We start from the raw sequence: 15,988 nt of genomic DNA, 5'->3' as shown, positions 1-15,988 counted from the left end.
GGCATGCACAGCACTCAATACTTATGCCGGGGTCACACTTTTTTTTTTTTTGAGTTTGAGCATGGAAAATTTGGTGGTACGTCGCTGCGAAAAGGGGCACGATTAAACAAGATGAGTAGACATTAAAAAAAGCGAGCGATTGGTCCATATTTTAAATTTCTGTACAGAGAGGTCATGTTTTGTTTTTCCATTGGTCTCACACTGTCACATGATGCAATTCAGCAGGTCAGAGTTCACAAAGCTTTCCAACGCACGAACTATAGCTTACTTGTGTAACCCCATTATGCCCCTTCCGCCAGCTCATGTACAGTTTTATGCAAAAATAGGAGATGGAGGGTGATGATGGTGCACGACGACCTATCTGAAGAGCGGTGGGGGCCGATGCGTGCAGTGTACCTGAATAGTGGTGGGGGTGAGTTGCATGCGACATACCTGGAGAGCTGGGAGGGATGCGGTGTGCAACGTATTTAAAAAAACGAGCGGGAGACGTGCGATTTCCGGGAGATTATCATTCGTTTGCGGGCATCCGGGAGATCTTGGGATGTCTGATAGTGTAACAGTATTGAGATGTGTGAAATTAAATTGAAACTGAAAAATAGGCTATGCAAAAGTTTGGGCAATTTAAATATACTGTGGACAGATGCCTACAGGATAGTCATGCTTGCGTGAGATCCATGTGCAAATAAATACAGTACAGACTTGAGCTTTCCATGCCAGAATATTTCATATTTATCCATTTACAGGTTAAGTACAGTAGATATAGCACAGCACATGCTTGGATAATCTCTTGCATTAGAGAAACCCATTACACTACTCAAAAGGAGTGTAAGAGTGAAATGATTTGGATCACAATATAAAATGGTTCACTGATCAACAAAAGGTGTCTTCTAGATTATATCCCTCGAAGATAACTTAACCTTATTCTTCACGTACGAGCGGGAGCAGCTATTTGAATCTTTTTGGCTCGAGACTTACGGTATCATTCACTTCCATTCATTTTTAGCCGTTAAAACAGCCCATTATACTACTTTATGTTGCAAACTTATATTTTATTATTATAGTATTCTACTGGTCTGTATAGTCATGCAAACACTTGTTTGTAGAGCAAGTAGTTTGACCGTTTTCTGATGTTAATTGTTCTAAGTCATTTCTCCCATAGGCGACTAAATCTGAAGTTCTAAAACAATCGCAAAAACAAGCTCACCTCCGCATTGAAGAATAAGGTCAATAGAAGACACTTGCTGCAGATAGATTTGCAGAGTTCTGAACTAAGACTACGAGACATTATGAAACAAAAAGAATGGATTTCCCTAAAAGACTACTACATATCACAGCCTTAACTGCAATACAATTTGATAAAATAGAATGAAAAATACATTTAAATAAAGAGAAACCATAAACTGTCAATTTCAGAATGCAGAGAAGGCTCCAGTGGCCTTACATTAGGGGATAGCTGGCCGATGTTGCAATGCCACAGTGATTGTTTTTGTCTTTAGCCATGTAGATGTAGCCTTTGTCACCCCATTTGTCAGTCCAGCTAAAAAAAAAAAGGGGGGGGGGGACATAATTTATAAAATACAAAAACATCAAGCTCGTGCCAGCAAAACTAAAGATTTTTGGTATCATACCTGTTCTTCACAATCCAGTATCTTCTACCAGCAACATCAGCACCCTCATAACCATAGCCAACCACCAAGACTCCATGATCAAGTTGACTACTGCTGCATGCCTTCTCATAATAGATGCCTAAAGTTCAGAATATTAAAAAGTTAAGGCAGAGTAAGTTCAGGCAGAATAAATTAAGACATGTTTGTCATAGTTGCATAAACAACCATTTAAAAAAAAAATCCAATTAAAACTAGAGTTGAGGGATATCAGAAACTTACCAGACTGATAGAACTGTATGGATTGATGTCCTGCATCAATAGCAACAGATACAGGACCCACAGCAGCAACAGCATTCATCAGAGCAAGCTCGTTACCACTGGGGATGTCCATGAATCCAGTGTCTTTAGCGACATTAAAACGGGGGTCATACCGGCATGGCAGATCATCCTGCAAAGTTAAAATAAGAAAACGGTACACTGAAGTTTCAAAGTACTTAGATTTTCAGTCAAAGAGAGAGAGAGAAAAAAAAACATGATTTCAATTAACCACAACCTGCAAATACATTAGTTTTGATGGTTTCAAGAGAAATATATATATATATATATATATATATATATATATATTATAATTAACTAGTTGCATTTAAGCAAAGGAAATGAACGCACAAATTAAATATGCATATCTACCACACAAGAAAAAAGAAGACCTATGCATCAAATAAATAACACTTCAAATGTCATATATGTCAGTTACACACATTTGAAATTACCAGATTCTACATTTACAAAGACCCAATTTGTTTGGTAAAAACAAATTATATTAATAAACCCTAAGGGTAAACACCCACCATAGACGCACAAGACAGAAGAGCCCATAACTGATTCTTACCCTTGCAAGATAAGGGTACGACTGCTCAGAATCCAGCCCGTTGTTCTCTTTAACATACAGGAAGGCCTGGTCCATGAGGCCTCCATTACAGCCTTGATTGCCCTGTGGTCTGGAACAGTCCACCAAGTTTTGCTCACTCAGAGAAACCAGCCTTCCAGTTTTACGGAAGAGCTGACCCTCCAAGGCACCCGTTGAACTGAAAGACCAGCAAGATCCACATTGTTTCTAAAACCACAAGAGAGAAGAGTCATCAAACAGTAAAGCTACAGATACATATACTGAAATACTAAAAGGCATTTATATTTTAGCACAAACTGGGTTTACCTGTTCAACTGTAATTGGATCAGTTGTAATAGATGCAACTAGGTCCTAATTTAGAATAAAATATTTGCAGTTTTCAGTTACTTTAAACTCACCTGGTCTTTTACAGGAGTAACATGGCCCCTCTGTCTCCAGTCAATCTGTTGAGGGGCTGCAAAAAAGCTTGGTTCCATGAACGATGCACCCTTTGACTTCCGGTCTGGGTCATGCTTATAACCATTCATTGCCTGTCTGAACTCCTCATTTGTCTAAAAGAGAATGTCATGAAATGTTTTAATAAAACAGCTTTACAAATACTACTATATAAGGTGTCAATAGCAACTTGAATTGAGAATTAAAGTCATTTTGCAGAAGATTCATTAAAATACATTGGGCTTAAATCTCCAATCTATGATGTTGATCATAATTTAAACATTAAAAAAAAATTCTGATCTGGTTTTACACTGATAAATCATCCTTGCATTTTGATTGTTTGTAAATCTGTTTGATAAATTGTATTGTACAACAAAATATATAGAGAGAAATAAATGACTTGACAGTAATACTAAACTGCTCACCATGTCACCAAATTGATTCATTCCCAGTTTAAATGTGTGGTTTCCCATGGAGTACTCAAAGTTGTGTAGCTCAATTTTTCTCAAATTCTCCTCCCAAATCATTCTCCTCCCAACCTCTACATCCTGGAAAACAAAACAGATGTGTCAGCCATTGCAAAGCACAAGTTCATGTTTAACACATGCATGGCTTTAATTCATTCATGTAAAGCTGATATATGGCTAGAAACTATAGTCTTCCCACCTCATGATAGATTCGTCCATGCTGGCTCTTCCAGGAGTCCCAGTGGTCATCTAACTGCATGTCTACAGTTGGAGCAGCAAAGACTGCACTTATGCACAGTGTGACGAGCAAAGCAAACATCATCTTGCCTGGAAGACTGTGGCAGAGAAAAACAAGACTCAGTTTAAAGCACTGTAAAGAGAAGATTATAAACAATTACAAGGAGAAAAATTTAATGTTTTAACAAAACAGAACAAGCCACATCACAATCTGTGCACTATAAATTGAACTAAATGTCACCTAAATATCATGCAAGCAATTTTAAGAGAGAGAGAAAAAAAGATTTACACTTACCTTTCACAAGCAAACCAAATTATTGACTGTGATAGCTTACAACTGAGCGTGTTTTAAAGCCTGTCCGAACATAGAGGCGGTCTCTCATTGGCTCACAGTGATGATGAGACAAGTATTTACAGCCAATCAGGTCCAGCAAAAACTTCTTCTTCTCATGTGATCTAGCATCACAAAAAAGAGAATCCATCAATGGACTATGGTGATTCTTTATATTACTAGTCTACTGTAACAAGATTACAGTAATCAGAAATATTTTGTTATTTCAGTTTAGAAAATCAACATTTACAATACACAAGTGGAAAGCTTAATAAAATATGCTACACTTGATGGGGGATGTAGAGATTGTTTTTTTTTTTTTTTAAGTTTGTAACGTCTTGTTTGTTGGGTGTTTTGTTTGTGCTTGTCACATAAGGGTGTGCTTGAAAACATGCTTAGACAGAAAATAATCCAAGAGAAAACACAGAGGCCATTTAGAAAACTAAGCATTTTTAAATAGCATCAGTGGCTCCTGTTTTGTACTCACACTAAATGCTAATTACTTTAATTCTAATTACTAAATATTATTAATAATTTAGACTGATTAAAATTAGTAGACACAATACTTCCACTACTAATGTGTCCTTATATATCCTTTTCTGGCTGCAGGAGAGAGAACATCTTTGCACATTTAAGAATATGTGTGTTTGCCTACAGTGATAATTGTTTAATTGCCATTTTATCTTTTATTCATCTTACTTTATTAAAACATAAAGCTGAAAATAAAGTAACAAGCTGGTTACTCACTCACTTACTAAACATTTTAAAGCTAAATCAGATGTAAATACAAAATAATTATTAGAAGTTATTGTTATACCTTCTGGCTAATAAAATGAGTGTTAAAAGCCAGATGATAGTTTATGTTCAGTTGCAGTACTAAAATTATAGATATTTAAATTCTTATTTCAATTCCTATTTCTATATTCCAGGGTGTCTGTAGGGTCTTAAAAAGTATTAAAAATTGATAAATCAATTATGAGAAAATTAAGGCCCTTAAAAGCTATTAAACAGTCTTAATCCCATTTTTACGAGTTATTAAATTTTGTTCAATCGTTGTCCAAAGTGATTGACTCTAAAAAAAGCATAAATATATTTATTTTCCTGGGTTGCTTCGGGCAGGGAGAGTCCGGCCAAGCTCCTCTGTCTGAGTGATGTTATGTAATTTGCGACAAACACGGGAAGGTGATGTGACGCTCTCTACATGTAGCGAAACCTTAGAGCAATACAGACGGCAAAATGGCAAGTTTGCATACTTCTGGTTGGAGAAAGACGAGTTTAAACAGTGGTTGAAACCTGTCACTGAAAACAACCACGTAATATTTTCTTTCAAGGTTTGTTTCTTCTGAGCTCATCTAAGTTCTGTTGCATGGTTGTGCTCCATTTATTTCTTTAACTACAACTGTTTATTAGCAACTGTTTATTAAGTTAAAGGTTTGGTACTGATTAGAGCTTGAAGTGGCGATGAGGTCTTCAAATATTCTGAGAAGGTCTTTAAAAAGTCTTAAAAAGGTATTGAAATTTACTTTAGGATTCCTGCATATACCCTGATATTCAGTTAAAATAAAAAGCATAATCATGTTATCCTCTTTTTTTTGTGCGAGGTTGACTTTCTGTTCACAATTTTTCCCACACAGTGACACTGCTTGAAAAGGTAAGCACATCTACAGAGGCCGGATGGTCTAAAGAAACACATGTAAGTTAATTTTTGAACTTTCAGCCTTAACTTGAAAGAGGTAAATTTCTGCTTTCAAAAATCTTTCTGTAAAATTTAAATCAATTGTTACAAAATGTATACGTCCATTCCTGTTGTGTTTCAACACAATTTCAGTAATTGCTTCTCTTGTTTTACATGTCTTACTCCTACAAAGTTTGTGTTACTTTTATTATAAACTGATAGAATTGGTACATGAAACAAAAGTTGTGCTGCAAAATAAGTCTGATCAGGCTGAAATGTGTGTATTTAAAACAAAAGTTTATTTTTAAGTATCACCATTTCAAATAATGAAAACAGCTCTGTTGCATGTAAGCATTTAATACATATTTAGTGTTTTTCCACCCCTGTTAGAATGCATATGTCTTTCTGTTGCAGTCCACATACATTTAGGAAACGGTGTTCCTTACTTTTGTAAAGACAACAAAAAAAGCTTTCTTAATCTTTGCTTACAGACTTTCTATGCAAAATGAACTGTATTATAATTGACACAATAAACAAAAATTATATTCCTTTTGAAAAAGAATTTTTTAATGAAATATAAAAGCTTTTTTTTCTGATAAGCTCAGTTATATTCTCTGCACCTATTGAGTCAGTACAGAACCACAGACACCCACATCTACAAGGGCACACAGTACACACACAGTGAACCCCTGGAGACTCATCATCGGTAACATTAAATGTAGACAGTATTTCATTCAAGATCTCAGACGTTCCACTGATTACACAAAAATAACAAGTTGTTGTTTTTTTACCACAAAGAATAACAAGTTATTGAACTTTTTTATCAGGGTCCCACACTGACAGTCAGGTCTTTTCTATCAGTCTGTACAGTCAGTGTCTTTGTTTAATGTCTCTAATGCTGCATCCTAATTTACATAATATCCGTCCTAAATAGTATTTGAAAGTACAATTAGTATGTCCCAAATCGTAGTATGTTGAAAAGAGTATGCCAAAGTATCCCGGATGGTTTACTATTTCCAGGGAAAATTTTAAGTGTAAAACCATCCATACACTGATGATAGTGCCCACCGTACACGGGAACTCAATTAGAACTACCAATGCGGGTGAAAAGTGTAGATAAACTACAAACATGATGGACATGCGAGGCCAACAACCAAGTAGAGAGGCTTTGGTAAAGATGTTTGTATGACTGTTAATTAATATCTAGCCCACTGGAAAATATTTAAATTGCGTTTTCTGTGTTATGTTTCATCTGCAACAACAAAACTGAACTTATATAAAGATATGTTTGTACATTAACATCTAAATGCATAATTATTAAAAGACCTGAGGAGATTTCTCTGCATGAAAGACTCGTGAATAGGAGATTAACCTGCTGCTGCTTCTCCAATAAGGTAGGAAATTAAATATGAAAAAAAATGTGGATGTCCCAAAGCTTGCATACTGTTCTGTTACACACTCAAAAGTATAAATGTTTCCTTTACAAAAAAGTACATACTTTTAGGGCGTAGTATAAGTATGCGAATTGGGACGCAGCATTGGTTTGTTTTGTACTTGTGCACATGGCTTTGCTACCCTTATCCTGCCTTCTTGTTTCTTGTTACCACACCCTCTTGTTAATTTAGATTGTCTTAAGCTGCGGTCACACTTGACTTTTCTTCCCATAGACTTCCATTCATACACACGCGAATGCGTCAGACCGGAAATGCGGGGTCATGCGTCAAGTTTCGCATGTTGCTCCAGTGCAAAGTTCAAGCTTGGTGAACTCTAACCTGCGATATTGCATCACTTGACTGCGTGAGATCAATCGAGGATCAAAACAAGACCTCTCTGGACAGAAATTAAAAACATTGACCAATCGCTCACTTTATATAGATGTCTAATCATCTTGTTTAACCCCGCCCCTTTTCGCAGCGCTGTACGACAGAATTTCGCACACACAAAGCCCCGTGTGACCGTAGCTTTATCCTCATTTACTTGACTTTAAACACATGTCCCTTGTTTGCGTACATCTAATCTTGGTTGGTTTGTTTTGGATGTGATTTGTCTAATGCTTCCTTGCTGTATGTAGTCTAGAATATCTTCAAAAAGTTAACATATTTCACTAATTCCATTCAAGAAGTGAAACTTGTATAATTTATATATTCATTCCACACAGACTGATATATTTCAAGTGTTTATTTCTTTTAATTTTGATGACAACTAATGAAAACACCAATTTCAGTTTATCAGAAAATTAGAATAATACTTAAGCTGCGCTCACACTCCACTTTTCTCCCCATAGACTTTTTTGTCCATAGATTTTGCAGCACAAACTCTAGTGTGACCGCAGCTGTACAGTTTTCTTAATTGCTGAAACACTAAAACCCATTGGCTGAACAAAGTTCTCAATTGCCTGACCTCATTTAGCTAATTGTGCAGTCTTTTGTCAATACCTTAAACCATTTCACATGGTAAAACACAATGTGCAGATCCTACTAAAGCTGCGATCACACTGGACTTCCATTCATATGCACGCGTATGTGTCAGACCGGAAACGCAAGGTCTCATGCAATCATGTGGGCCTGGTTTTTCAAAAGTAATCCACTAGGATATTGGATAATGGATTAGATCAAACCTTGAAAATGGGTTTTTCAAAAGAAAAAACTATTACATAATTGGATTAGATCACGTAATCCAATATTGGTTTTGATCCGGATCAAATCTTTAGTTTGGGCTTTTCAGACCTTTTTTGTAGGATTTGGATCACTTTGATCCAGAAAACTGGCTCAAAAAGTTAACTGGATTATGTAATCACGGATCGCAAAAAAGGATTACTAAATCTGGATAAATTTTATCTGCATTAAACCTTATGAAACTCTGGGCCATGATGCGATTTCGCAGGTCAGAGTTCACCAAGCTTGAACTTTCCAATGCAGAAAACTACGAAACTTGCCGCATGACCTTATGTTTCCGGTCTGACTTATTAGCATGCGTATGAATGGAAGTTTATGAACAGAAAAGTGCAGTGTGACCGCAGCTTTAGACTTTTCAGCAAAACTGTAAACAAATTCTCATTCTCAAAACACATTCTGCACTCTAATGCACATGCCATTCATACTGCTAAACACAAATGGCAGCAATCAAATACAAATAGAGAAAAGATGTCATGATTCAACAAAACCAGTCGAAATTGATGTCACGCTTTTCAATTGATGTGACAACTAAGTCAGTTCAGAGAGCAAACAGGTTGTTGAAGGTGGGAAGGAGAGTGCCTAAGCATGGATCGAAGAAACAATGTGAGAGGATGAGTGCAATGGGCAGTTTAGAAATTTGTACCTCTCTCCATACTCACCTTTCCTGAATCTGATTAAGGAGTTCCCCTTCATAAGGAACTTCGACATGTATCTGGCAAACAGACTATGGGAGTTCGTCAGACGACCAATCACTCTGAAGAGTAAGAAAACGGGCCACTGAAATGTCAATTGAATTGGCGGAACTTGGCTCCACAGCTGATCCACAGCCGCTGGAGCCAGCTCATTAGAATTGTTCCTTCAGACCCGATCACAAGACTGAAGAACCCTTTTGCTGAGCTGACTTCCATAAAAGAAAGCATTACCTTCACCAGTGCGGGGAAAGACGTTTTAGTCGCTTTAGTCTCCTTGGTGTTTTACTGGTGATCTTAAAGAGCAGTTTACTGAAAGAGCAGAATTACCTAAGAGAGCACATGGTCGAGTAGCGCGGACCCCTTGCTCCTCATCTGTGTGCTCTGTCTCTGCTTTGAGTGTGAGAGCAGTTTCCTCTCTCTCTGGATGTGCAAACCCGAGCCCTGCCAGTCTGGGACACTCCGCCTTCCAGTTCGCAACGCTGGGCCCCTTAGCCTCAGGCTCTCAGAGTGCAGGAGAACGGACTCATTTCTCTCACTCTGGCCTCACTGTGGGATCCAGGCACGAAGGTAAGAGACATTCTCTTATTTTCAGCTCTTCCTCGGGACGCTCCATTTCCCGGGGTGACCACTCCCTTACCGAGCTGCCCCTCCGCTGGTATGTAAGCGATCGCTCCAATGGTGCCATTAGCTCGCGCTATGCCAGCCTGGTTAGTGCTGCCCAGCGCGTTGTAGTGGATCATACGGATGATCAGACTCGGCTATGCCATACAGTTCGCTATTTGCCTTCCCAAGTTCATGAGTGTTCATTTTATGAGGGTCATCCCCGAGAGCTCCCCCGTTTTGCGCGAGTAGATTGCTGTCCTTCTGGCGAAAGATGCAATCAAGCAGGTCCCTCCAGCCGAGATGAAAGCTGGGTTTTACAGCCCGTATTTCATCATGCCCAAAAAGAGCAGGGGGTCAAGACCAATCCTAGATCTGCGCAGACTGAACTGTCATTTACACAAGATGCTGTTCAGAATGCTCACGCAGAAATGCTTACTGCAGAGCATCCATACTCGGGATTGGTTTGCAGCTATAGACCTGAAGGATGCGTATTATTATGTCTCCATCCTTCCATGCCACCACCCTTTTCTCTGGTTTGCATTTGAAGTACGAGCGTGGCAATACAAAGTTCTCCCTTTCGGGCTCACTCTGTCTCTGCATGTTTTCACTAAGCTCGTGGAGGGTATCCACATACTCAATGATCTCGACGACTGGCTGATTTTAGCCTTCTCTCGGGATCAACTGATTATGCATCAATATAAAATGGGATCAATAGACATGGTGCTCCGGCACCACCACCAGTTGGGGCTTCGGGTCAACCGAGAGAAGAGCAAAATTTGCCCTGTGCAGAAGATCTCTTATCTCGGACTGGAGCTGGATTCAATCACCATGGTTGCACGCCTCTCCGAGGAGCGCGCCATGCTAATGCTTTCTTGTCTGAGCAAACTCAACAGGAAGATAGAGGTCCCACTGAAATGTTTTCAGAGGCTCCTGGGGCATATGGCATCCACAGCTGTGGTCACGCCGCTCGGTTTGCTTCATATGATACCACTTCAGCATTGGCTTCACAATCCAGTCCCCAGACAGGCATGGCACGTGCGTACGCACCGGGTGCACGTCACTCCGCTGTGTCACCGCACCCTCAGTCTCTGGATGGATCTAGGACTAGTATCCAGGCATGTTATCGTATCGACGGATGCCTCCAGCACGGGCTGGGGGGTCATGTGCAACGAGCATGCAGCTTCGTGGACCAGACCCTGTCTGCATTGGCATATCAACTGCCTAGAGCTGTTGACAGTGTATCTCGCTCTCTGGCCTTTTTTTTCCGGTGCTGAAGCAGAAAAACGTGCTGGTCAGGATGGACAGCACGGCGACGGTGGCTTATATCAACCGTATGGGGGGTATGCGCTCTCGCCGCATGTCTCAGCTTGCTCATTGTTCTCAAGGCAGCTAGTGTCACAAGGAGAATGGAGACTCCACCCCGATTCGGTCCAGCTGGTATGGGCACGCTTCGGGGAGGCCCAGGTCGACCTGTTTGCTTCCCCCGAGAATGCACATTGCCAGTTGTTTTATTCCCTGACCGAGGCCCCCCTCGGCACGGATGCACTGGCTCACAGCTGGCCATCAGTCACGCGCAAATTTGCTTTTCCCCCAGTGAGACTAATCACGCAGACACTGTGCAAAGTCAAGGAGGATGAGGAGCAGGTCTTATTTGTTGTGCCTCTCAGGCCCAACCGGACCTGGGTTTCCGGACTCACACTCTTCGCGACGGCCCCTCCTTGGCGCATTCCTCTGAGAGAGGACCTCCTCTCTCAGGAAAGGGGCACCCTCTGGGATCTCTGGAACCTCCACGTGTGGTCCATAGACAGAGCGCGGAAGACTTAGATGACTTACAACCTTCGGTAGTTAACACCATCACTCAGGCTAGAGCACCCTATACGAGACATGCCTATGCCTCAAAGTGGAGTCTATTCTCTGAGTGGTGCACTTCTCACCGAGAAGACCCCCGAACTTGCCAGATTAGCATTGTGTTATCCTTCCTTCAGGATATGTTGGAGCGTAGGCTGTCACCCTCCACACTGAAGGTCTACGTGGCTGCCATCTTTGCTCACCATGACGCAGTGGATGGCAGCATGCTCAGGATGCATAATCTAATCATCTGATTCCTCAGCGATTAAATCCATCCCACCCCCTCTCATGCCCACTCGATTTGGTCTCCCTTAAAATTCTGTCAATGAAGACAGCTCTGCTGATCGCGTTGGCATCGTTCAAGAGAGACGGGGATCTGGAGGCATTTTCAGTCAGCGAATTGTGCCTTGAATTCGGGCCGACTTACTCTCATGTTATCCTGAGACCCCGGCCTGGCTATGTGCCCAAGGTTCCTACCACCCCATTTAGAGATCAGGTGGTGAACTTGCAAGCGCTGCCTTCGGAGGAGGCAGACTCAGTCCATTTACTGCTTTGTCCCGTTTGCGCTTTGTGCCTTTACATGGAATGAACGCAAAATTTTAAATCTTGTGAACAGCACTTTGCTTGTTATGGTGGTCAGCAGAAGGGAAGTTTGAAGGGGAAGGGGAGGTTGGCCCACCGGTTAGTTGATGCCATCGCCCTTGCTTATGAATGCGAGGGCGAGCTGCGCCCCCCAATTGTGAAAACGCACTCTACTAGTGTCACCTCCACCTGGGCGTTAGCACATGGTGCCTCTCTCACAGATTTCTGCAGAGCTGCGGGCTGGGCGACACCTAACACATTTGCGAGGTTTTATAACCTTTGAGTGGAGCCTGTTTCTTTCCTATCATTGGGTAACGCCAGTCAATCGGGAGGAAACTAGACTTGGTGTAAATAAACGCTTGCTGCGCCAGGTTCCCTAACCCGGATATGTGTGTGCATTTTCTATTCTACTAGTAAGTTTCTCTTTTCAGCTGAACTCTAGAGAATTTCTCCGAGGCCCCCAGCACCTGACTCAACGGAGGAGTCGACTGCATGGCTCAGTGTGTTGTCTGGTATGCCTGTCTGGTCTACTCGCATACTGAGGTTCGGTGCCAGCTATGTGCATCCCCCTGTTCTTGGTGATGCCATATGCATTATTAACCATGGTGTGTTCCCCCTTTTCAAGGGGACCCGTGTCTTCCCTAACCGCTAACCAGCTTATTATATGTAGCACTCCCCCTCATTAGGGCTAGTCCATATGCTCTATTACTATCAAGTCTACCCTCTTGGGTAGCAGGTGGTATTTGGAGCATCCTCGCCCTTCGGGGACTGGCACGCTTTCCCTACGTCATATTTCTACTATCCCTAGTCTATATACGCTAGGTAAAAGCACATTTACGACCCCCGATCTGAATTCTTATTATTTCCATGTAACGTTAATATTCTGGGCCTAGGGGACATTGGAAGGTTGCGCTTTTGATGATGTCAGTGAGCTCACGCTACGCTTGGCAAACTGCACATCAGGAGCGTGGCGGGCTTAGCTGTTGTGACGTTTTCCATACAGTCTCCCATAGTCTGTTTACTAGACACATATCGAAGTTCCTTATGAAGGTGAATGTCCTGGTTACGTCCATAACCCACGTTCCCCGAATAGGGAACAGAGACAATATTGCTTGTGATGTACAAAACGTGATTTGGCCTGACAGGCCAGAAAAATATGTAAAATTGATTACATGTCCCTTTTATGGTATGCTGTACAGTGCACTGTAAGCTGTATATTTTACAATGAAAATTTGTATGGCCCTGAACATTGAGATTAAAAGTGAACTTCTCCCGGAGAACTATATGTTTAGAACAATGTGTTTTCTGTTTGTTGTATTGTCTACTGCCTGATAGTGTATATGACTTTTTGAGGCAAAAGTTTTATTTTGCAAGAGGATTCAGAGGTTTTGTAAATAGGGCTTGAAGATGAGGATTTATGTTTAATGGGCTGCTGCGTGTCCCTCACCGGTATAATAAAGAGAGTTAGTAACTGAACTCATTTCAATATCACTAACTCGATTAATTAAATACGAAAGCTGTGTAACGTGCTGTTGATTGACATCTTGTCCTTTTTTCCCTTTAAATCTCTCAAATTATCATATGTAATCTCCTCGGTTATTGGACTTTTTAACTGACAAGGGAAAAACTTCAAAATTATACACAAGATGTCTAAAACTGTTACTGTTCACTGTTGTGCTTAGCGGTAGTGTAATGCAATATTGAAAATTCAGGATTCAGTAATAAATATTGAATAAATATTGAGAATTCAAGATGTTTCAAAAAGCAAGTCGATGCACACACATAGATCGCCATGATTAAGCATGCTAAACGCCATATGTGTCGTTTAAAACATGTTATATGTGAAATAATCTCTGAAAAATGTTTTTGGTAGGCTATAAATGATAATGTATTAGCTATCCACCACTAACAAGTAGGCTAATATGCAAAGATGTGCTATTCAAAAGTTTGTTTATATTAGTTATATTAATGATAAATATAATAAATATTAATGTCCATATTGGCTCTGGTGCATTAAATAATAATAATAATATTAAGATTTTTTTTAAATCACAAAATATAGAAAATGGTATGGAATGTTGATATTTCTTGAAGGTATCATCTCAAAATTGAAAATTCCAGCATAGTGACAACACTACTCACAGTTATTGTAAATATTATTATATGCATTAAAAGCAATATAGGTGATTCTATTGCATATATATTTGACATTTCAAAAAGTTAAAGAATAAAACTCTTTAAAAACAGCAAATATTTCCAGTATCTTATTGAAAGCATATTTAATTTATAATCCAGCTTTTGCCAAGCATAAATGATTAAATGTTTTAATGTTAGGGAATCGGTTATGGATGAATTTAGTAATGTGTAGAAATAACAATAAATCATAGCAAGAAAAATCCTTATGGGTAGTTACTAAATTGTAACTGAATTGACAGCAATAATTTACAGTTTTACACCTTTTTAGCCAAACATTCTACTTGCTATAACTGCTAAGATAATTAATGAAATCAGGATTAAAATATTTTATGCTGTGAGGTGAACGTGCTACCCACTGCGCCACTTTTTTTGTAAAGAAAAGCTAAATAAAATACCTTGATTGCACAATGATACATGATGAAAAAATACACTAATTCGGACATCAAGAAATCATGATTTTTGGTAATATGATCCTTGAAAAAGATGAAAAATAATAAAATGTAGCAATTTTTGAAACGCTGAAAAAAGGACGGCTTTGGTCAAATGTAAATGTAAAATGTACCTGCAATTATAGAATCACCCATATAGTTCATGGGGAGCAACAGGTTTTTCTGGAGTTTTCTTGGAAAACATCACTCAAGCAAGCAAACACTGAAGTACAATAAAATAGTTGTAAAATAAATGTTAGTTTGCTTTCAGTAAATGATAGAAAACATTTAAAAAGATTACTTAATAAGAATACATTACTTAAGAATATATTACTTTTAAAATGCTATTAATAATTTTTATTACCTTTAAAAGAACTTTTGTCTTATCTATATATATCTATATATATTTATTTAATTAAAAAAAAATTTTGGCCTATCCAAAATGTCACTTGGCCCACCCTAAAGTTCCAAGCTGGCATGCACAGCACTCAATACTTATGCCGCGGTCACACTATTTTTTTTGAGTTTGAGCATGGAAAATTTTGTGGTACGTCACTGTGAAAAGGGGCACGATTAAACAAGATGAGTAGACATTAAAAAAAGCGAGTGATTGGTCCATATTTTAAATTTCTGTACAGAGGTCATGTTTTGTTTTTTCATTGGTCTCACACTGTCACGTGATGCAATTCCGCAGGTCAGAGTTCACAAAGCTTTCCAACGCACGAACTATAGCTTACTTGTGTAACCCTATTATGCCCCTTCCACCAGCTCATGTACAGTTTTATGCAAAAATAGGAGATGGAGGGTGATGATGGTGCGCGACGACCTATCTGAAGAGCGGTGGGGGCCGATGCGTGCAGTGTACCTGAATAGTGGTGGGGGTGAGTTGCATGCGACATACCTGAAGAGCTGGGAGGGATGCGGTGTGCAACGTATTTAAAAAACGAGCGGGAGACGTGCGATTTCCGGGAGATTATCATACGTTTGCGGGCATCCGGGAGATCTTGGGATGTCTGATAGTGTAACAGTATTGAGACGTGTGAAATTAAATTGAAACTGAAAAATAGGCTATGCAAAAGTTTGGGCATTTTAAATATACTGTGGACAGATGCCTACAGGATAGTCCTGCTTGCGTGAGATCCATGTGCAAATAAATACAGTACAGACTTGAGCTTTCCATGCCAGAATATTTAATATTTATCCATTTACAGGTCAAGTACAGTAGATATAGCACAGCACATGCTTGGATAATCTCTTGCATTAGAGAAACCCATTACACTACTCAAAAGGAGTGTAAGAGTGAAA

At 39.7% G+C, this 15,988-nt stretch overlaps 1 protein-coding gene across 1 annotated transcript; it reads right to left on the bottom strand.

Moving 5' to 3' along the window:
- Positions 1-1,437: 1,437 nt before the first annotated feature.
- On the bottom strand, positions 1,438-3,741 carry LOC130238354 (procathepsin L-like). Its single transcript, XM_056469349.1, has 7 exons — positions 3,616-3,741; positions 3,375-3,497; positions 2,913-3,065; positions 2,497-2,721; positions 1,887-2,055; positions 1,629-1,746; positions 1,438-1,537 (listed from the first exon to the last, which is right to left on the bottom strand). Exons 1-7 carry the CDS (start codon positions 3,736-3,738, stop codon positions 1,438-1,440), a joined length of 1,011 nt encoding a protein of 336 aa, XP_056325324.1. The 5' UTR covers positions 3,739-3,741.
- Positions 3,742-15,988: the final 12,247 nt, after the last annotated feature.

Source organism: Danio aesculapii, chromosome 12 (genome assembly GCF_903798145.1).
Source record: "Danio aesculapii chromosome 12, fDanAes4.1, whole genome shotgun sequence".
In the NCBI taxonomy this organism is placed as follows: Eukaryota; Metazoa; Chordata; class Actinopteri; order Cypriniformes; family Danionidae; genus Danio; species Danio aesculapii.
This window is presented reverse-complemented; position numbering and strand designations above follow the sequence as displayed.